The following is a 23,166-nucleotide window of genomic DNA, read 5'->3' on the forward strand; positions in this document are numbered from 1 at the left end:
AAACAGAAGTTAAATTAATTGCCATCAAATATTTTTTAATCCTTCATTCTATTTGAAAATCCAGGTCTTGTTCATGTCCGAATGTTCATAGAAAATGCAGAAAAAGACCAAGTGATACACTGCAACTGCCCTTGAGTTTTTTTATTTTTATATTTTTGTTGGATGATGGATATGTGTTTATCCCAACCATATTTAAATTTAATTACTGATGATTGACCCACTATCTCCACTGGAAATTGGTTCAGACAGAAAAGTTTTCAGCAGCCCGGTGGGTCAAGCAGCTGAACTTTTTATTGTAGCTATTTAATAAAGAGTGATTGTCAATCCGGAAAAAAAAGAAAGAAAATAGGTTCCAGGCCTCCACTACTCTTTCTAGGAAGCAATATTTTCGAACATTACTTTTGAACTTACAATTAACCAGTGGAACAGCTTGCCTTCAGAAGTTGTGGGCGCTCCATCACTGGAGGCTTTTAAGAAGAGACTGGACAGCCATTTGCCTGGAATCGTATAGGGTCTCCTGCTTGAGCAAGGGGTTGGACTAGAAGACCTCCAAGGTCCCTTCCTATTATGTTACTTCCTGAATCATGCAGTTTCAAATATTAAATTACATTTCAGTGGACAGATTGCCACCATCATCCCTGGGCAATTGCCCCCCTTAAAAAAAAACCTATGTATTGTGCAAACCCAGAAAATGGGTTGCTGAAGTTAAGTGCATTGTGTGAATCCCCCCCCCATCACTTGGAACATTAATCTCCCCTTCTCCCACAGGATAATTGCTCTACTTCATTTCAAGGGGGGAGATATGATAATATGAGGTAGCAAACGACAAGAGACGAAGCATATTCATTATTTATTGGTGGAGCAAGTTAAATTCTCCATACATCACTTCGGCTGCTCGTTGTGAGCCTCCGTCTCCCTGGCAACCAGAAGAAGCGCGAGAGTCGGAGCGGAGACCTTCCGTTGCTGCATCTCGTCGCCATGGGAGACGGAGAAGGGCTGGAGCCAGTTGGAGGATGTAGCAGAGAAGGGGGCGGAGCTTTTTTTGGCCTCACTCCGTCCACTGGGTAGCCTATAATTTGTCTTGTCCTCGTCAATCCCAAAGTACCCGGATGGCGAAGGCCTGCGGGGCAAGGAAAAGCGGTTGGGGAGCCGGGCTTTGATTGAGGAGCGCCGAAATATCACTCCAGTTCATCCGGGAGGCAAAGAAGAGGAGCAGCTTCGGTGGCGGCAAATATCGCCGCCATTTTTCATCGCCAAATAGACCCAACAGGTGAGCGCATGGGAGGCCAGTCGCAGAAGCTCCTACGGCGACTTGGCTCCGCCCCGAGCACTAAGTGATCCTGAGGCCCCGCCCCTTTTCGGAGCGTGGGCAAAAAAAAATTTTTTTTAAAAAAAGGAGCAGGTGAAGAGAAGCCCAGTTGCTCTCTGGGCCCTTTGGGAGCGTGGAAGTGGCAGAGCTTCCCCTTTGGGGTGTGGTCCTTAGCAAGGGCCAAACTTTGCCCATTCTTTTTGCTTTTTGACTGCTTTCTGCCCAGCAAAGCTTGTTTTATTTACTCGGAGGGGCGAGGGAGGGAAAGGAAGCCCCTTCCCTTTGGTGGGATCTTTTGTAACCTTAACTTCCAGATATTTCAGATTACAATGCTTCATCAACTATAAGCAGCCTGACCTTTGGTTTTGCTGGCAGGGAATGTTGGCTGCTGTAGAGAGCCCCAAATCTGGTGGGCTCCAGGCAGGGGAAGGCTAGCTTGGAGCCAGACCAGCTGGTGGCTGTTTCTGTTGTTATTAGGACTTCAGTAATAGTGGACAAGGAGCAGTAAAGTTGAGGCCTGTCTGTGGATGGGGGAGTCAAGGATATTACTGTCTTTATTTGGCTGCATTGCTTTTAATTTTTGTTTAGCTTTCGTATGAAATTCGAACTTGAGTCTAAAGCAGGCGTGTCCAATCTTTTGCCTTGCCTGAGCCGCAATGAGTGAAGAGGTCTTATCTCGGACTGCATATAATAATGTATATGAATGCACATAAATGTTAAAAGTTTACGATCTTGTGAGGTTGCATTGCTAGCTGTCCAGGGCTGCATGTGATTTATTGGCCTGGAGTTGGACACGCCTGGTCTAAAGGCAAGGTTGCAGCTCAGATACTTTTTTTGTCCCATGGTTAGCTTGGGTGCCATTCTACCAGGAAAGCTGTGCTTTACAGTAATTGTAATTTGCACCTCATGCAGCATCAGCTAAGAAATAGCATTAGGCTTCTTCTCATCAACAAGATAAAAAGGCCCACCTGTGCTCAAGTCCCTAAGGATAAAGTAGCAGGGGTGTTATGATCTGCAGTCGCCTTTCATTAAGCAGCAAAAGAGGATGAAGATCTACCAGATGGAAAAAGGTGGTACAAATTCAGTCTTTATATTTTAGTTCTTAATAATCCCTTAATACTTTTGGGTTAATTCAATAAGATTAAGAATCGGAGTGGGCTTATTGTAGGATGGATTTATGAAGATCTTTCTGTGAATTGGAAAAGAGATCTGTAAGTTGTTCTGTCTAATTGAATAAGATTGAGTAAGAGCAAAAAAGGAAAAAAGGATCTTGGCTGAGCCCATTAAAGCTGCTGTCATAATAAATATAAAACAGTTTGAAATGCCAAAAGACTTGGCTGTTCCTCCTACTAATATGACTATCCACTCTGCAAATTATACAAACAGATTTATTAATTTACACAAATTATGAAGCACCAGTCAAAAATTATATGACAAAGCAAATAGGTATGTGGCTTGCAAATTGGGAGAACATTTTTTCATGTCATGAAATCCATTAGATGAAATAATTTTAAAATCAGTTTAGAACAAATATTTTGTCATAATTAAAGGGTGTGTCAGATGTATGCATGTCTATAATTTACAATATAAAAGTGGAAATAAAAAAATGAGATGAAGATAGAAAATTGTAAATAGAAATATTTTGTGACAAATATCAAATGGGAGAATATAGTACCAAGACTCTGCTGCTGAAGTGTTTTGCATTTATGGGTCTATAAAATTTAGACAAATCTGAAAGTGTGTACAGTACATACTTACTGTATTTTTTACCTATTATATTTATATTTACATCAATTTAATCAATTTAGGTACTATCCATCTTGCTTCTAGGGTAAGAATAAAGTTGGATTAGGTTCTCTTTTATGTTGCTATTCAGGATAAGTATGTAATATCTAGATGCTATAGAATAGGAGCAAAAATAGAGATTTAAAAAGTGTGTTCTGTAGCATAGATTGTTCCTAGTCCAAGAAATACATCTTCAAAGTAAAGCTAATTTATTTTTTATTTCAAACATATGAACAAACTCCTTCCCTCCAGGGTTGCAGTCCAGATGTTATGCTCCATTGTGTGTCATGAACTTTGAAATGACAAATGAAACGCTAATTAAAAGCAGTATCACCAATCCCTAATAAAAATATAGGGATAAAAATTCAGGTTCCCCCCCCACTCCCGTTTAATTTCTTGTTTCTATTTCTTGATCACTACTGGAGAAATCAGCTACTTAAATTTGGCAGCCCACATTTTTATACATGGTGTTATGACAGACACACCCTTTCCCGGGTAACCATTTCTGTCAAACAGTGTATAATGGTAAAATTCTATTTAATGGTAGTAGATTTCTGTGAATTGCTGATTATTGCAAGAACGGGCTGAGGAGCATTTCCTTTGCTGTATTGTGATTTTGGGACCACTTTCAGCAGGGGAGTGGCCCCCAAAACAGGCTGCCCCGTCTGAGAGCAGCTGTGGTGGATAGCTTTGGGGATTACCAAATGGCTACTAGGTATTCCCAATTGTTGAATTTGGAAAAGCAAATAACAGTCCTGCCACTAAAAGCAAGTTGAACAACCAGTCAGTGAAGCATATTTCCACTGGGGATTTGGTTGGCTATGAAATCCGACAGGAAGGTTTACTGGTGCTTTTGTGCAAATAGGGGCCCTCCCACGGCATGTCCCTCAGAGCTTGTAGATAATTGCAGATGCAATAACTATACTGATTGTGATTCACTTCCTGAGAATAGCAGTGATACCTGTAAACAGCCAATGTGGAGCATCCCTGAGTGCCTACTGCCCCACAGTGGTCCATTCTGATTAGATTTCCTTAAATAAAGGCTCTTGAATGAACATGGCTCTTAACTTCCCATTAGCCTTGCCACGGCTGCCTGCCAAGCAGACCCAGTTACAAGAGCCAGAGGGATGGTTGTAGTCACGGGGCAGACCAAAGCTTGTGGACACCTGGGCGATGCCATGTCGAGCTCAGATGCAGAGGATGATTTTCAAGAGCCTGCCACTCCAACAGCAACCCAGGCAGAGCACTCCCTGTCCCTGCTTCCTCAGCAGGTGAGTGATTTAATACATGCTGTATCCTTATACATTATTCTGTTTGTGCTAGCATAGCAATACTCTCTTTGTGGGAGTTGACAGTGCAGTTTCTCTAGAGAAGTTTTGAATATGAATTGCTTTTTCAAACTTCTTTTTCTTCTGTGTTCAGGCTAGCTTGTGCTAGTTGCTTGATTTAAATACCCAGAGAACAGGGGTGAAATGCTACCAGTAGCGGTTATTGGGGCTGGTTTGCCGAACCGGTAGCAATCGCTGGCTGGCCACGCCCCCGAACTGGTCCACGGCCTGCAGTCCTGTCATGCTTCCCTGCTTTCCACGCTGCCTACCCAGCGTCCCGGTGGCCAGCTTGCGAAGGCAGGCAAGCGGAAGGCCACGTGGAAGGCAGGCAAGCATGGCAGGGCTGTGGGGAAGGGAGCTAGCAGCCTACTCCCTTCTCTGCAGTCCTGCCATGCTTGCCTGCCTTCCACGCTGCCTTCCCGGCAGTCCTCCATGCCCGCTTGCCTTCCGAGGTCAGCGTCCAGCCTGGCCCAGCCAGTGGGTGGGCGGGCAGCCCTTGGTGGAGACGCCGCTGCTACGCTGTCCCAGCACGTGCAGCAGCCCTGGGGCCGGGATATCTGCCTGCCCTCCCGGAGCACCACCGCGGTAGCGCTGCCGCTCTCAGCCCCGGACCAGTGGCTGCATCTCCACCAAGGGCCACCCGCCGTCAGCCTGGCTCTGTTGTGCATGCTGAATATGCAGGCGGAGGATCTAGAAGGTAAGGCTGATGCTGGCGGCAGGAGGGGGGAAGGGAAACCACTGTGCTTGACTCCTCGGAGGGACATGGCGAGGCTCACTTGCCTTTTGGGCCTGGTGCACTTGGCTTCCGTGGGCCTTTGGCCGCCTGCCACCTGCTGGCCTTCCCCTCTGCCTCAGGTCCTGCCTGCTCTCCCGGAATACTGCTGCACTGACGCTGTTCACTTTCTTCCTTCTCCCACAGTGAAACGAAAGCGAAAGGCAGCGGGGTTGCTTCGGGAGGTTGCTTCGGGAAGGCAGATGTCTGCAGCCAAGTGGGGAGGAAGGGCGGCGAGAATGGCGGCAGGCAAGGGAGCACCAAGATGAAAGGCTACCCGCAATGGCTTGCCTGGGAAAGCGCCGCCGCCCAGGCTGAAAGGAAAGCGTTGTGGGTTCTGTGGTGGCGCAGCCTGGCCTGGCCCTCTCCCCACGCAGGGGGCATCTGCGCTTCTCACTCTGCTACTTCGCTGCTGCCAAGCGGCGGCACAACTGAGCCTCCTTCCCCTGGAGTGCCGGACTCCGCGGGCTGAGTTCCTGGAGTGGCGCCGGTGGTCAAAGAGAGCAGGCAGGTGGCTGGGTGGAAATCCAGTGGGCTACTTCGGAGCCCCAAGCCCTGTGGAGCCAGCACAGGTGGCACGGGTGGAAGGCGGCCTTTTCTGCAGCATCCCCCTCCCCTCTTTGGATCGCCCTGCAAGGGGGCGGGGCTCTGCCTTTGCAGAAATGGGGCAGGTGGTTTGTATGGAGGATTGGTGCGGGGGATTGCGCGGCCCTCCAGGATGGAGAATGGGGCAAGAGAAGGCTCTGAGATTCGCTTGGGCAGTCAAGCCAAATGGTGGTGGGAAACTTAAAGCGTTGGGGGCTTCAGAAGGGCAGAATGTGCTTCAGAATGTGCAGCTCCTGGTTCTAACAGTGAGTGACGTACGTGACATCAAGTTGGCCACGCACATCCGGTCACATGACCATCAAGCCATGCCCACAGAACAGGTAGCAACAATTTTTAGATTTCACCACTGCCAGAGAACCTTTGGTGATAGGGAATAAATAATTATTGTAATAAAATAGAAGTATACTTTATTGATGGGCTATTATTATAATTCATTCTGATCAAAAGTGGAATATTAATAAATTAACTCCACTAAAGCAATATTTTAAAATCAAATCCTTAGAATGTTTGTGCTGGCTTTTAAATATTTTGACAAGTAAGAATTTTCCAAGTTATCCAAATTTACTAGGTTTCAAATGTATGTATTTTTATTTAATTAGACTTTTAGCCTGCCTTTTGTTCAGAAGCTCCAGGCAGCTTACATAGCACTCCATTTTTCCCCAATAATAATCCACTGAGGTGACAGAAAATAAGTGGTTCAAAATCAGCAAATGAGTTTCTATGGCTTAGAGCAGAGCTGGCTGGGGAATTCTGGGAGTTGAAGTCCACGCATCATCCAGCAGCCAACGTTGAGAAACACTGGCTTAGAGTGAACTCCTTATTTACAGTCCAGCAGTGTAACCACTTTGCTACACTGCCTCTTTGCATGTAGGAATAATTCTTCTAAATGTGTGTTCTAAGTTAAGCTGAATTTTCAAGGAAGTTGATTTTAGCTAAGTGGCTGGCCTACCACATGTTGAACAATATTCTTGGTTTTGGAATCCAAGGAAAACCACAGATGGAGGCGTGTGTGAACTTTAGCACACCAGTATTCAGACCTAGTCAGTTTTCTTGGTAGTTCAAAAGGTGTGAATACCAAATCTGTTTTTTTTAGTATTCAGAACGGGTGAAAATTTCCTAAAATTCATAGATAAGTTTGCTATTGCAGATAGACAGATTGACTTGAGTATACTGGTCGTTCTTAGTGAAGGTGTTTGAATCTTCTGTATGTTCCCTTTCTCTGTCTCTTCTGTATACACCCTGATCCTGTATTCTCCCCAGAGATTTACATGAGTTAAGTTTCAACGTTCATGGTGACTTGAATGTTGCAGCTATCTGAATTAGATCATTTTAGTCCAGCATTCTCCCTCCTCCCTTTGTCGCCAAATACTCCAAGAAACAGGGCTGTTCTATAGAACCCCAGCAATTGGTATTAAGTGGCATACTTAATATTTACATTTCATATAGACTTAGGAATACATCTGGGCTGATTTGTCTCTGGATGCTCAGTTAGCAGCTGTGCCAAATTACAGTATGCTTTTACCCTGCTTAGGTTCTTCTTGGGAATGTCAGACCTACCCTTGGTGAAGCATATGTTAAAACACTTTTAAAATATGCTTTTACTGCAGAATTGATTGATTGATGGATTGATTGATTGGATTTATATGCTGCCCTTCTCCCGAAGGACTCAGTCGGCTCACAACAATAAGAAACAGAGAATACAAAAGTTAAAAGACAAATTAAAACAGAATATCCAATAAATAGGTTAAATGTGGGAATACCAATTCAAATTTAAGATTTAAGAATTCAAAAAGCTACAAAATCAGTTTAGGGTCAGAATGCTGTATACAGGGCCTATTTTGAGGACTATCTAGAACAGGGGTGTCAAACTGGTGGCCCATGGGCTGGATGCTCCGCGAATGGAAAAAGCCGTGAAATGCCACGTGACGGCAACGTGACACGGTGAATTTGACACCCGTGATCTAGAAACATCATTTATCCAGATTGCAGCAGTGTGGGCAGTAATAGGCATTCACATGATTGCTTTTGCATTAACTGTACCGCAGCTGCACTAATTACCAGTTTGGTTTCAGCACAATTCAAAATTGTGATGATTTTATTAAATGGTTTGGGCACAAGTTGCCTAAACAACTATTTTTTCTCAAGCCAGCCTGCCTACTTGCTTCTAAGAGTGATAGAAATAGGATTTATTAGGAACGCCCTATCTTTTGTTTCCAACAATGTTTATTCCAGCAGTGTGATTAAAATAGACATTCCACAAATTATCTCAAATGAAATCTAGCTGTTTGACTTGTAACTATTGATAATCCTTTAAAATAGTCTCTAATTCTTTTTGAAATCACCCAAGAAGGACCTTCTTATTGCAGTCTTGCCTCTGTTGTTAATTGTTGTTATTAGTAATTTCTATAACACTCTTCCTCCAAAGGTAGTCCAGTCATGAAATCTGTAATATTTAAATATAAATATTAAATCAACATTTATTTTCAAAAGAGAAAAAAAACCAAATTTACAAGAAATAAAGAGTCTGCTCACTGAAAAGTTTGATGTCCTGCAAATGGATAAGCAAGTATCTGCAATTGTTGTCTAAGAGAAAACATTGGAATCAGATACACTTTTTTTGGAGGGTTTTATTCAGGTACTCCTCGACTTACGACCATAATTGAGTGCAATATTTCTGTTGCTAACTGAGACATTTGTTAACTGAATTTTGCATCATTTTACCTTGGGGCCAACATTTTACCTTGTTAAGTGAATCAGTGCAGTTGTTAAGTCAGTAGCATGGTTGTAAAATGAAACTGGTTTCCCCATTGACTTTGCTTATCAGAAGGTTGCAAAATGTGACCACATGACCCTGGGAAACTGCAACAGTCATAAATATCAGTCAATTGCCAAGGGTCTGAATTTTGATCATGTGACCGTGGTGATGCCGCAACGGTCATGGGAAAAACGGTCATAAGTCATTTTTTTCAGCGTCCATTGTAACTTTGAATGGTCATTAAACAAACTCTTATAAGTTCAGGACTACCTGTAGTTCATTAAGTGATCCAAATTCTGGTATTATGTGAGAATGAAAACACATTTCTATTTTCTCCATGCCATGTCTAATTATCAATAATATTTATTATTTCCAGTTCCCTGAAGTAGTTCCACTAAACGTTGGAGGCACCCATTTCATGACCAGGCTGTCAACACTGAAACGTCATGAAGACACCATGTTGTCAGCCATGTTCAGTGGCCGGCATTACATCCCAACAGATGCTGAGGGCAGATATTTTATTGACAGAGATGGAACATATTTTGGGTACATAATATTTGACGATGTGCTATTTTTTTTTCACAAAGTACTTGAACCAGTAGGTTAATTTTGTATTCTGTCCTTATAGCTCTTCTTCCTTTGCAGTCATATTGTCTTCAGAGTGAGGTGTAACAGAAAATATGTAGAATGATGAGGATTGCTACTTCCTTGAGTAACATCCAGGTTGCAACAGCTACCCTACTCTGTTTTAGAAAACAATGTTTTAGATGCATGATTAAGTAACATCCATGTTGCAACAGGCACTGTGTTTTAGAAAGTAGTGTTTTAGATACATTTTCACTTATCCATTTTTTGCTCCTTAATATTGCCAGTTGTCTGTAGTTTCAGTTCAGGTTATTTATTCAGTATGTTAGGCTGCAACTTTCAATGCAATTTATTCTCAGGAAACTGTCTTTATAGTTCTTAGTTACCTGAATAATGTATTGCATTTTCTATCTTTAAGTAGTTCATACATACTTGACCCCAAGCTTCATCATAGGTGCTTTTTCCTGTGCACAAGTGAAGAGGAAATAGCCCTTAAAAATGGTGCTTGCAATCTATGTTTTTAAGAACTTTAAATGAAAATGTGCTACTTGATGAGTTTTTAATTACTTTTAAAATATTTACCGTATTTTTCAGAGTATAAGACGCACTTTTTCCCCCCTAAAAGAGGGTGGAAATGTTGGTGCGTCTTATACACCAAATATAGCCATTTTTGGCCTCCCAAAGCCCCACCCCACTCGTCCCATTTTTGCAAAAAACGGGCTCGTTTTTTGCAAAAACAGGGTGCGCAGAGGGTTTAGGAAGCCTGCAGAGTGCTCCTGGGAACTGGGGGAGGGCAAAAACCTTTTTTTTCTTACCTCTTCGAAATCTTGGTGCGTCTTATAGTCTGAAAAATACAGTAACTAATAATAAAAAATCACTACATTCAATAACATCTCTCACAAGAGAAGAGGTAGCCACTATTTCAGCAGTTCTGTTTGTTTCTTTTTTGTTTTTAGTGATGTGCTTAATTTTCTACGATCTGGTGACTTGCCTCCAAGAGAAAGAGTGAGGTCTGTTTACAAGGAAGCTCAGTATTATTCCATAGGACCATTGCTAGACAGTCTAGAAGAGCTCCAGCCCCTGAAAGGAGAGAAAGTCCGGCAGGCTTTTCTGGGCTTAATGCCCTATTACAAAGGTAAAATGAGAATTGTGTAGCAATTGTGGTGGTTTATTGCCTTCTGCCAAGTCATCATTTTAGAAGATCAGAAATGAAAAACTAACAAATAATAAATGTTGGGCTAGTTTCTTACACCTCATTTTATTTTATCTCTTCTCTGGTTCTTGCTCATTTTAGTGAATTTAGGGACTTTCCCTTCTTGTATTTAATCAGGGTACATATCTCAAATATACCCTTTGCTTTCCTGCAGTGTCACAATTCTGGTTTCATCTGATCCCAAAGCCATACCTTAAAACAGCTTAAAGCTCTTTTAGTTTTAAAGTAGTATATTCCCGTTAAAGCAGGCAACAAGCCATAGTACCTTTATTGTCCAAACTGATATGTTTAAGTAATTGTTCTGTCAAATGAGTGTAGGGCGTAGAATCAACCCAGCAACTATTGGGTTGGTTCTCTTTAGATTGGAGAAGATCTACGTCTTCCAATTCCAGGGCACTGTCCCCCAAGGACCATTCTGCTTTTGGCAGTGTAATAGTATGAGAATGATCTCAAGTGATGCGGGGAAGAGATGCTGCCTAGGAAATTTCACACCAGAGAGGGAGGAGCCCCCACTGGCTTAATGGGTCAGAGGAAGAAACGTTAGAAGGACCCGGCCTAATTGATCAGACAAGGAAGCTTTATACCTTCAGACATGCAAGATTCTGTTCATGTTACCTCATAATAAAGTAAAATTAGCTCACCTATTCATGTTTCCTGTCTGATTTATCTGGGTGGACTAATAGGCAGTACAATTTCAATTCTTTCAAATTAGGCTTTCCCCTTTAGCTTGGTAGGCTCTGGGTCGATCTTGGTCCCGACACTTGGATTGGTTGAATGACAGCTGGCTGCTACTCGTAGTGACAGTGCATAAAATAGGGATAGGGATACAAGCTGGCTTTCACACTGCCACTTCATAGCCTATCATGTGCAGTTTAATCAAGTTTTAGATGTTTACTGCCATAAAAGATGTTTTTTTAAAAATCAATATTAAAAAATATTTAAAAAAATCAACCTTCAAAGCAGCTGACATGTTATGGAGGTTTGCTGTATGATGCAGTTATAGTTTTCCATTCACCACACTGCACACTTTTGTGTACCTCCTAATAGTTGAGAGTGTGCACAATGTTGCATGCTGTGGTCGAACACCTACTGCACAGGGCAACCCGCCTGCATCTTTGTTAACTGTTAGCAGAGGCTATTTTTAAACACAGGTTTAAAGTTGTTTTGCAAGAAAGCTCAATCCATGTTTAAAAATATTGGAGGTTGGATATGGAGGAAGGAGTTGTGTGATAGATTGGCAACACTCCTTCCTGCTTTGCTTTGCAGCCTTCCCAACACTAAAGTAACTTAGTCCAGGATCATAAGACTAGAAGGAATCTCAGGTTGCCTAGTCTAAATCCCTACTCAAGGCAGCAATCTTAGATTGTCCCAGTCAAATGGCTGTCCAGTCTATTTTTGAAAACCTCCAATAATGGAGTTGCTTTGTGTGTACTTTGAATTAGATGTTTTAATGTTTTGTTTACTGTTTACTGTTTTGTATTGTATTGTTTTTATTATTTTAAAATGTTTTTAAGATTTTAATTGTAACATATTTTGAATTATGAGCCACCCATAGTCATTTGGTGAGACGGGTGGCTATCAAATAAACAAATGCTACCCCATTGATTAATTATCTATTCTATACACACACTCTCAGACACAAATAAGATAAAACCAAACATTAAAATCCAATTACAGGTGGGGTGGGGGTGGGGAGGTGAGATGCGTTGTTACTCATCATCCATCAAGGCTCACCACTTTTCCTATTCCAGCCCATTTTAAAGAGGTAGTTGACTTTTGGATAGAGGGAAGGGAAACAATTGAGTCCCTTGCCTTAATCTGGGCTGTACACAGTCAATAAGGATATCACTATTTGGTAATAGCACACTTGCGGCAGGATAGGGATTGGTGTTGGCAGCAAGGCTTATGCCAGGAATGTCAAACTCAATGCCCGCGGACCGGATTTGGCCCGTGGGATGCTTAGATCTGACCTGTGGGGCCAGCCTGGAAAATAGTAAAGGACCAGCTCATGGCTCCTCTGCTAGTGAAAACGGGGCATAGGGGCACCCCATTTTGGCCAGCAGGGTTCTGCAGGAGGCTCTTGCGCCTCATTTTGGCGGGCAGGGTGCTGCAGGAGGCGTCTGCCCCATCTTTCCCTCCAGCCAGCCCAGAGAACAACTACAATGCTGATCTGGCCCTCAAAGAAATCCAGTTTGACACCCCTGGCTTATGCCAACAGTTCCTCGTGGGCTCAAGGATAGGTGGATAGCACTTTAAATGAGACACAAGGAAGAGATGAGTTACTAAATGCAGCAAACTCCATTTTAAATTATATGTATGTTGGCAAGATGTGCTAAGGATTTAGATGAGGTGTTAATTTAAAAATCAAGACAGTGGTTTAACTATATAATTATCTTGTTTCTCACCACTACCAGTTGCAAGAGGGTTTTGTTTGGAAAGGCGTTCTCACCATATTTCAGTCATTGTTTCTCTTTTGCTTTTTAGAGCATCTAGAGCGAATCATTGAAATAGCTAAGCTGCGGGCAATGCAAAGGAAAGCTCGATTTGCTAAGCTAAAGATCTGCGTCTTCAAAGAAGAGATGCCCATCACGCCCTACGAGTGCCCACTTTTCAACTCCCTCCGTTTTGAGAGGAGTGAAGGGGAGGCCAAGCTTTTTGAGCACCATTGTGAGGTGGATGTGTCCTTTGGGCCATGGGAAGCCGTGGCAGATGTGTACGATCTCCTCCATTGCATTGTGACGGACCTTTCTGACAGGGGCATCACAGTGGACCAACAATGTATTGGGGTGTGTGACAAACACTTGATTAACCATTACTACTGCAAGCGCCCAATCTATGAATTCAAGATCACGTGGTGGTAGGCCCTTAGCACAAGGAGCACGAAAGAGAGCAGGCTGGTGTGTAACCTTGTTTGTGTATTACCAGTCTGGGTTCTGTGAACTGTGGTATTGCTGATATGTGTTGGAATGTGTCTATCTTGCAGGAGAATTTGTCCTCCAAAGCTAGCTGTGGAGCTCACTGGAATTTGCCCTATGCTTCTTGCTTGAAAGAAAAATCCTCCTAAAAGGAAGCATGTTAATGTGGATACTACAGAATAGTCACAGCCATAGATAAGAATGGAGGATCATGTTGCTTACACAGCTTGCAGAGGTGTTTAAAGGGCTCTTATACACAGCTGACCTCCACTATCCAACTGCCTCACTTGCTTTGCACTGCTTTGCAAAAAATGGGTCTTGCTGGGGTGAAATATTACAAAGGATTCTTTTTGCAGAGACTCAGTTGGCTGTTGATGTAGCCACCTGGTGGCAGAAGTAGATAGCAGCACTTTATTTTGTATAACTTCCATTTCTGCTGCTCATGATTTCATTGTTACAACCTTTAGAACAAAAGAATGAAGTATCTCTGAATACTGAGATGATTTTTTTTTAAAGAAGAAAATGGCTGAAAAATTCCTTAAGTCTGTGTTTAAAGTTACTGTTTTAACTATAATTCTGTGCTGGGGTATGTATAGATCTGTTGAAAATTAATTTATTTCCATCTTCCTGCTAAGGAATGATAATTTCATCTGTTGAAATGGTCATGGTTTCTTCAAGCTATCTAGATTGCATTTCTTCATAAAAAATGAAAAGAAATGATTACGAAAATGAATTGTGCCTGCTTTTGAACACCAACAGCTTTACCTGTTTTTAAATACATGTTTCCTTGCAGAGATGGGTCTGCAATTTATTTTCTGAACCTGAGCCAATCACACTAGTTTATGTCCTGATATAAGGGTTAGGTGAAAAGGAGGGATGAAAAATAGTTCAGATCTCCTGGTCCAAAAGTACTCAGTTGTGCTTCTTCAACTGCTGAGCTAGTGTGATTTGTTGAATTTGGTTGATTGTGTGGATTCAGTTACTGTGGTTTGTAAACTACTGTTTTGGATTAGTGCGTTGCACTAATTCAGCCAATCACAGTTTACTCAAAGGTGATAGTTAAACTGTGGCTTAGCAGAATGTATAATTTCAGTAAAAGTAAGATATATTAGGTTGACCCAAATTAAGATGGATGAGCTAGCAACATATACTCACTTTCTTTTTGATTGAAACAAGAAAGTCTCACATTGTTCTTATGGTATTCAACTGGACCAATAGTTGCCATCCTTTTGGAGATCTATTAGACAACCTATTAACTGTTGGGTCATCTTTTGAGAGAAAGGTAGTGCACTCTGATGTAACCAGAATGAACAGTAAATTTCCCCATCTGATTTGTGTTCTCCTCCTTTGCTGTTTCCTGATATTTGGGCATCATCTTTTGACAGTAATATCCCCCCTTTCTTTCCGCATGGCATAATTAGGCTGACCATATTTATTTTATCCCCATATTGGATGTTCCCACCACCATCATTATCTCAAGAGTACATGATATGACTGCATGGATGCTACAACAGCCAGAAATTTGGAACGAAGATTGGTAATGTGGTGGAACCATTGGAGGGCCCCCTCTAAGGGGAGTGAGGAGACATTTCAATTTAGAATCTGGAGAAGGAAATGTCTGAAGTCAAACCTTTAGGTCTGTAGTTGCTATTTCCCAAGGGAAAGAAGACAGTTTGGCGAGATTCTTGTAATATAGGTGATCAACAATAAACTACTTGGGCCTATTCACAGGTGATTCCAATTGCTTTCACCTGACAGGTATAAACAATGGGTAAATTTCAATTCCACAGGAGTAATAGGGCCCACATATTTTATACACCCCTTAATTTAGCAGATTTGAGATATCTTTATTCAAAAATTATTCTGGTATAATGTACCATTTGGTCTTAACTGAAAGCCACAAACAGGAGAATTTTAGTAGTGTATAGAAGACAGATGGTGGAAGAATCCTTTCAGAGAACCATGGTGGAAGAAAATATAGTGGCTGAAGAATTTTCAGAAAAAGGAATAATTAAACCTTGGAAAAATCTGCTTTTCTTGAATCCTGATGTTCATCAAATATTTGATGAGTCCCCATCAAACATACGTATTCCCATCAGGTTTTTCTTTCTTGACATTTTTATTGTTTGTTACTTTGGGTGACTGCCAGTTGCTAATTGCAAGGGCTCCTATGCAGTGCATAGTTGTTGAGCAGAGATTCAACAGGGTACCAGCAACAGCACAAGTAGCAAATACATGAGACCTATGTGGCTTATGGTTAGGGATTAGCATGCTAGCTACCTATCTTTTGCCTAGAATCAGTTTGCTGGGAGATTAATGATCTTCTGATGTATCGGGCCACCCAGGTAGTTGGTGTAACAACCCTAGGTAGCTGCTGGCCAATGTAGAAATCTAAAATTTGTCAAGAATCTTACTATACTTATTAAAATTACTGGTACCACAAATAATGCAGTGTTTAGAGATGGGATGCTGTACATTGCTACAATTAGGAATTATTCAGAAAAACGTGTTCCTCAGAAATTATTTAGGCTGCAAACCTAAAAGCACAGAATCAACACTGTAGAACGCTTACTTTTGAAAACACAGAATTATTATTTTCCTACAACTACGTTAATTTGTGAATTTAAAGCCTCTCCTCACTCTGCCTTTCAATACAAATAAATTAACGTGCATAAAAATATAATCTGGATATAAATGCTTTACATAAATAATGTGTAATTCTTAATGTATTACACCAATTTTGTAATTTCTGTTATGATTATTCTTTAGACACTTAAATCATTTTAGTCAGATGCGTTTGTACCTTAAGATCTTTTTGTACAGTCCAGGGATGAAATCTACTTACCTTCCTTACCGGTTTGGAAGCACAGGCCCCACATGCGTGCGCGTCACATGCACGTACACCCCTGCGCATGCGCAAAACCTGTAATGACACCCGGGCAGCGATCACTACTGGATCGCCGAACCATAGGGAAAAATCGCTACCAGATTGGGCGATCCGGTCCGATCCGGGAGCATTTCACCCCTGGTGCAGTCCTATATATAAATGCGGGTTTCAATACATGTATATAAAATTGCAGCCAAAATGCCATCTGGAAGAAAAATGAGTGAAATGTAATTGGAATGTGGATGTTGCTCTTTATGTCAAAATGGCAAACAACGCTAAAACAAAATGTGATTCCCCCCCAAACTCCTCATGTGTAAACTGTATTGAAATATGTTGTGTCAGTATTGTGCAATAAATTATCTCACTACCTAATCTTTCGTCGTATGTTCTGTTTTTTACTTTGGCTGTTCACCGCCCTGAGTCCTATTTGGAGAAGGGCAGTATAGAAATGGAAACAAATAAATAAATAAAATAAATAAATCTTAATTTGCAGTGATCTTTTTAAATCTGACAAAGTGATAAACACAGAGCTGGAATTAAAATAATCTGCCTGGTACTACATTTTTTTTTAAAGCCAACATTCTTGGGACAGAATTGGAAGAATAAAGTCATGCAGTACAGTTATGGCAAGAGCCAGCCAGTGATTTGATGTCCATAAATGTGTATATAGGAGAGAGGGGAGATGTAAAGAATATTCTTGATGTTCCCCAAGACCAGAAGAAGGACTTCATGAAGTAACTGTTTAAGCGAGCCAAAACAGATAATCCTTGGTTAATGATGTCACTAAGCGATGCAGTCATAAAATGTGATATATGCAATTGTGTTGACTTACAACAGCAGTTCTTGCAGTTAAGTGAATCCTGCATGAATGTTAAGCATAATGTCATGCAATTGCCATTTGCAACCTGCCAGCTTCCCCACTGACTTTGTCTGAAACCAGCAGTGAAGGTCACAAATAGTAGTTACATGACTGTGGGACACTGACCATTGCAACTGTGAGCCAATCACGGAGACACATGGCTGTAAAGTGGAGGACCTGTTGTAATTCTAGTTCAGCACTGCCATACCTTTGAACAAGTGATACTTAAGCAAGGCTTACCTGTATTCTTAAATTGAAAAGTTTAGCTTTAAAAACATATGAGACACATTCAGGAGGTATTTAACAACAGCTGTATTCGGGTTCAGTATATTTTTAAAGTGCATCCAATAGATGTTCACACTGAAGTAAGTCTCTTGGGTTTAAGGAGACTTACTTTCAGAAAAATAAATCTGCAGCCTAAATCCATAAGCAGAATTCTTCTAAGTCTTACATAAAGCTTTAAGTAAAGACAGGACACACAGGGTACTTTAATCCAAGAGCTAAAAATCATAGCAGCTGTGTTCATATAACACTTAAGTGTCTAGGCTACAACTGGTTTGCAAGAAATGTTGCTGAAATGTGTTGCCACATATTGAAGATAACATAAAGCCATCATGATTATTTGTCTGTAGATAGCAACTATAGGGAGCATGGAGGAGTATGGAGGATAAAATTGAAAGGGCAGGAAAAACCAAAGGTACAAGTACAGATTAGGTGAAACCTGGCTCAAAAACAGTAACGGAGAGAGAGACCTTGGACTCCTAGTGGACAACCACTTAAACATGACTCAGCAGTGTGTGGGAGCCGCCAAAAATACTAATATAATCCTTGGTTGTGTAAACAGAGTCATAGAATCAAAATCACATGAAGCATTAGTACCACTTTATAAATCCTTAGTAAGACCACACCTGGAATACTGCATCCAGTTTTGGTTACCACATTACAAAAAAGATGTTGAGACTTTGGAAAAAGTGCAAAGAAGAGCAACTAAGATGATTAAAGGCCTGAAGACTAAAAACATATGAAGAACAGTTGCAGGATTTGGGTTTGGCTAGTCTAGAGAAAAGGACTAGGGTGGACATGATAGCAGTTTTCCAGTATTTGAGAGGCTGCCACAAAGAGAAAGGAGTCCATTTATTTTCCAAAGCACCAGAGGGCAAGTCAAGAAACAATGAATGGATGGAAAGTAATCAAGGAGAGAAGCAACCTGGAATTAAGGAGAAACTTCCTATCTGTGAGGACAATCAATGGAACAGCTTGCCTTCAGAAATTGTCAGTGCTTCATCACTGGAGGTTTTTAAGAAAAGACTACTGGACAGCCATCTATCTGAAATGGTATAGGCCAGGGTCTCCTGCTTGAGCAGGGGACTGGACTAGAAGACCTCCAAGGTCCCTTCCTGCTCTAGTCCGATTGATTGAAAATTATGTCCTGTTACCTTCCTGAAGAACTAAAAACCAAACAGATGAACTAAATCATCTTTGTATGATTTAGCAAAGATATTTTAATAACCTCACAACTCCAAAAATACCTGGTTTCATGAACCAATTTAATTGGATTTTGGCTAAGTTACGGGACTGAATTTTTGAATGAATTGACAGGAGCTGTACTGGCAACTAGATGGGAGTGTATAAAGGAGAATATTTGTAGCTCATGGTTAAAATGGGAGGTCCTTCAGGCTCTCTGAGCTTGCTTGTTGTCTTGCAGATGTTTCATTACCCAAATTAGGTAACATCATCAGCACTACCTGTAGTAAGGAGTGTGGTTTGCTGTCAGTTTATATTCAAATGATTTGCCCTATCAGTGTTGGTGGGAGTGGTCTTAAGAGATTCTTTGGTTGAGCTGTTTGCTGTTGGCTTCTTTGGCAGTTTCTTGATTGGGGTATTGTTTACTTGATTGTTGGTCTGATGTTAATCCTGGAATTAATCCAGTGGTGAAATCCAATTTTTTTTTACTACCGGCTCTGTGGGTGTGGCTTGGTGGGCATGGCAGGGGAAGGATATTGCAAAATCTCCATTCCCACCCCACTCCAGGGAAAGGATACTGCAAAATCCCCATTCCTTCCCCACTCTGGGGCCAGCCAGAGGTGGCATTTGTCAGTTCTCCGAACTGCTCAGAATTTCTGCTACCGGTTCTCCAGAACCTGTCAGAACCTGCTGGATTTCACCCCTGAATTAATCTATGCTGATCAGGGTGCTGATTGCTGATGGACAGGTGCTTGGGGTTTTTTTGTTCCCTTTTTGGCTGGTTGATTGTTTCTTTTGTGTAGTAGTCTATAGATGTTGTTAATGTCTATATGTCTATGGATGACTAATTTGTGCGGCAAGCTTCTAGAAATTCCCTGGCATTTTTGAACTTGGCTTGATCTAGGATGGTTACATTTTCCCAATTGAAATTATTAAGTCTATATGTTGTGAAATTAATGACTGAGAATCTCCATAGACATTTAACAGTCAGAAGATATGATAAAAATTTATCTGTTAAAGTGTCTATGGAGATTCTCAGTCAACCAGGTCATGGTTGTCCCAAAGGTGCTTTTTAAAGAACTTTCTGTTTTATTTTTTTTAAGATGTTTCGCTTCTTGGATGAGAAGTGAAACGTCTTGAAAGAAAAATCAGAAAATCCAGTTGCCTCTTGAAAAAGTACCTTTGGGACATCTGACTGTTAGTTGGTGTTCATAGATGTGTTCTGGAATGGCCCAACCAAAGAATCTCCAAGACCACCCACACCCACACTGACAGGGCAAGCCACTAGAATATAAATGGCAAATCATACTCCTCCACTGTTCTCATAACTGTTGCAGGAGGGGCCCAATGTCTTTTCCTAATGAAATTAGCAATAAATTTGCTTCTCTAATCTTCGTGAGCTGGAATGAGAACAGGGAGATAATCTAACCAGCATATATGATATAAAACCTTGGCAGTTGGCTTAGACTAGAGCTGTGATGGCGAATGTATGGCACATGTGCCACAGCTGGCACGCAGAGCCCTTTCTGTGGGCATGCAAGCCGTCGCCCAGCTCAGCTCCACTGTGCATGTGCGCGCGCCTCCCACTGGCCAGCTAAATTTTGGGATGCGCAGGGGGTGGGGTGCATCCGGGAGATGCGCACACATGCGCAGTGGGTAGGGGACTCGTGGGTGGGAGCAGCACGTGTGTCTCGGAAGTGCAGATATGGGCCTGTTTCTGGCCTCCGGAGCCCGGGGGAGGCCGTTTCCACCCTCCCGGAGGCTTGGGGAAAGCCTCTGCAGCCTGGGGAGGGCAAAAATGGGCCTACTGGAAGTACTGGAAGTGTGGAAAAGGGCCCGTTTCTGGCCTCCAGAGCCTGGGGGAGACTGTTTCCACCCTCCTGGAGGCTCAAACAAAGCCTCCGGAGCCTGGGGAGGGTGAAAATGCCGCCCTCCCCGGCATAGTGCAGTTTGCTAAAATTTTTGAATCCCACCCCTCGCATGCACACGTGGGGGGTCATGTGCGCATGCGTGGGCGGGGGGCATGTGCGCAAGCACGGGACGCACACATTGCATTATAGGTCCTGGCTTGCGCGCTTTTGGCACACAAAGAGAAAAAGGTTAGTCATCACTGGACGAGAGTGTCCCTCAGGATTGCATTGTTCAATAGACTCTTCATGAAATCCTTGAATTAGCTCTGCTGAACAATGGGCATTGTCTTTATTATGCCTTGAACAATCATATCTCTACATTTTGAATACCACTTTGATAACTTCTAAATGTTATATCTAAAGTACTTTGTATTTGTGTGGTGTCTGTATGTGTGCTTCTAAGTCAGTCTTAACTTCTGGCAACTGTCTGGACAAGTCCCTGCAATCTTCTTGGCAAGATTTCAGAAGTAATTTGCCTTTGTCTGCTTTCCTAGGCTGAGAGTAACTGGTCACCCAGCTGGCTTTGTGTTTCATGGTCTCCTGGTTTCCAGCCTGATGCCTTAACTAACCAAACTAGATGGATCTGAACTACTACAGTGCTTACATAGGGAACTGGAAACCATCTAAAAAGATGGCTCTCAGCATGAAAAAATGATGTGTACTAACATTTAGGCAGGCATAACTGGACCTTATATAGGTGTGGGATAAGGACATAAACATTTGGCGCAGGGATTGTTAAATTCATTTCTAAATAACTGTATTTGAGTCCATTCATCTACTGTATTTTTAATAATGGTAAGAAATCTCTCATGTTGGGATGGGTGTGGACTGATTAAACTCTGTCCTTCCGTTGCACCAACTGGAACTTTAAAGCATAAGGAATGGGAGAAGTTTGGCTACAACTGATCTCAGAGTAAAACAAAACAAGACAGAAAAAACAACACATTTGTGTATTCCTAAGAGCAGACACTATGGTCCAGAAAGATATTTTTTACTGCATACAGTAATAATCCTTTTAATATCTTTATTATTGCTCCTCGATTGAGAAGTCCCAAACTATCATAAACTGTCCTTTTTCAGGGTTTTTTTTTGTATAGTTTATTTTATTTTATTTATCTTTATTTATTTATTTGTCAAGCATATATAACAGGTAAAAGTATAAGCATAATTTGAATACATGAAAAGAGTTAAGAGTAAAAAGGAATATTAGGACAGGGACGGTCTATACAGCCAAAATAAATTTAGAAAACAAGTTAATAAAGCTCAGATACATATTAACAAGAGTTGGAAGGGACTTTGTAGGTCATCTTCTAGTCAAACCCCCCGTCCAAGCTATTTACAGGAAAGGCGCAGGGGACAGAGAACTAGGATACCTGTTATTTCTGATGATATGAATTAAAAGATAACATGAATGAAACTTAAGCGCCTTTCTTACTTCATTCATTCCGCTGCTTAACAACGGACCAGAAATCAAAGGCACTCGCACCGATGTACCTTACCTTCGAATACACTCCATACTCGTCTAAGGTGCACATGCGCACAAGCGCTTCATTCATTTGCCCTTGTTTACGCTTCGAACTTGACGCTTCGGGCACGAATGCGCTCAGTAATGCCCGTTTCCTTCTGCGGAAGTGACGTAAGCCCGTCAAAAGGGACGGGAAGAAGCCGAGAGAAGAAGGCAGCGGGTGAGGCGGAGGGAGGCCGGAGAGGGGGACCTGTCCCTCGGCTGGGTTTGGTCCAGGAAGCAAAGCGGCGGAGAAGAGGTGAGGATGGACGGACTTTGGGGGAGCGAAAGAGGCCGCACCTCCGTCCCTCTCCCGAAATTAGAAGTCAATAAATTATTATAAACATTAATTGAAGCATATTATTAGTTTTCGTATTGGGGTAATCATATTGCCGTTGACATTCACGTTATATCTTAGTTAATATTCAGGGAGCCTTGCGGGACTGTTGGATGAAATAGAAACGGGAGGGCGAAATATGAGCATACTTACGTCACCTGGAGATGGAAGGAAAAGGAAAGAAAGCGCAATAAATTATTCTTGGCAACATCAGTGTTTATAGTTAGCAGGAGAAGAACTGCTTCCTTAGAGAAACTTGCAGTCCAAGGGCAGTTTAAACAGAAGAAGGGGAGGCAGAAAAATGTAATTTCTTTTCATTCCGACCACTATTTTAAATTCTACCTTTCCTTCTCCAGGACATCTCGGAATAGCGTAACTTGTTTCTGTTTTCTTTCCACTTATAATGGTTTTACTTGTTACAGTTGTCCCCAAACTAATCCTTCTCAAATGTATTGGCTTAGAGAAATCTGATTTTCTCCTTCTTAACTGGATTATTAAAAATGGCTAACGTTAATTTATTTATTTATTTATTTATTTATTTGTTTGTTTATTTATTTTTCATATTTGTATACTGCCCTACTCCCGAGGGACTCAGGGTGGTGAACAGCCATAAATAAATACAAAGACATACAAAAGTTAAAAACTATTAAAAAATATTAAATAATTTAGGATTAGGTTCAAAGATTAAAACATTAAAATAATTCCTGTGTTAGTTTCTTTTTTTGCAGTAAAAAAAAATAGCAAAAGAGCCATGTGGGACCTTTTAACACTAGCAAGCTAAGTATGTATATATATATATGATCTGTAATGTGGGAAAACTTAATTTGTTGGTCTTTAAGATACCACCAGACTCCTTGTTATTAATTACTTAAATTAACATAAAATGATATTTTAATAAAATCAATGGTGCTCTGTGGAAGTATAATAATTTAATGTT

General features: G+C 41.5%; 2 protein-coding genes and 1 long non-coding RNA gene across 4 annotated transcripts in view; 2 read left to right on the top strand and 1 right to left on the bottom strand.

Moving 5' to 3' along the window:
- Window positions 1-814: 814 nt before the first annotated feature.
- Window positions 815-16,527, top strand: KCTD7 (potassium channel tetramerization domain containing 7). 2 transcript variants are annotated; one of them, XM_034420961.3, is made up of 5 exons: window positions 815-1,270; window positions 4,173-4,365; window positions 8,932-9,101; window positions 10,097-10,275; window positions 12,838-16,527. In XM_034420961.3, the coding sequence occupies exons 2-5, from the start codon at window positions 4,222-4,224 to the stop codon at window positions 13,212-13,214; spliced, it is 870 nt and encodes a 289-aa protein (XP_034276852.1). In that variant the 5' UTR covers window positions 815-1,270; window positions 4,173-4,221; the 3' UTR covers window positions 13,215-16,527. The 2 variants fall into 2 exon arrangements, with proteins under 2 accessions (XP_034276852.1, XP_034276853.1); XM_034420962.3 differs by lacking the exon at window positions 815-1,270 and adding an exon at window positions 1,381-2,379.
- LOC117667530 (uncharacterized) lies at window positions 6,368-22,004 on the bottom strand. The gene is made up of 3 exons (XR_004592060.2): window positions 21,888-22,004; window positions 16,114-16,191; window positions 6,368-8,243 (listed from the first exon to the last, which is right to left on the bottom strand). It is a non-coding gene; the product is annotated as an uncharacterized LOC117667530 (long non-coding RNA).
- Window positions 21,928-23,166, top strand: part of RABGEF1 (RAB guanine nucleotide exchange factor 1) — a 39,085-nt gene continuing 37,846 nt past the window's right edge. The window contains exon 1 of the mRNA XM_034420959.2: window positions 21,928-22,151. The gene's annotated coding sequence lies outside the window, so the exon portion shown is untranslated. The remainder of the gene's footprint in view (window positions 22,152-23,166) is intronic.

This window comes from Pantherophis guttatus, chromosome 1 (genome assembly GCF_059756535.1).
Source record: "Pantherophis guttatus breed Tessera chromosome 1, ASM5975653v1, whole genome shotgun sequence".
Taxonomy (NCBI): Eukaryota; Metazoa; Chordata; class Lepidosauria; order Squamata; family Colubridae; genus Pantherophis; species Pantherophis guttatus.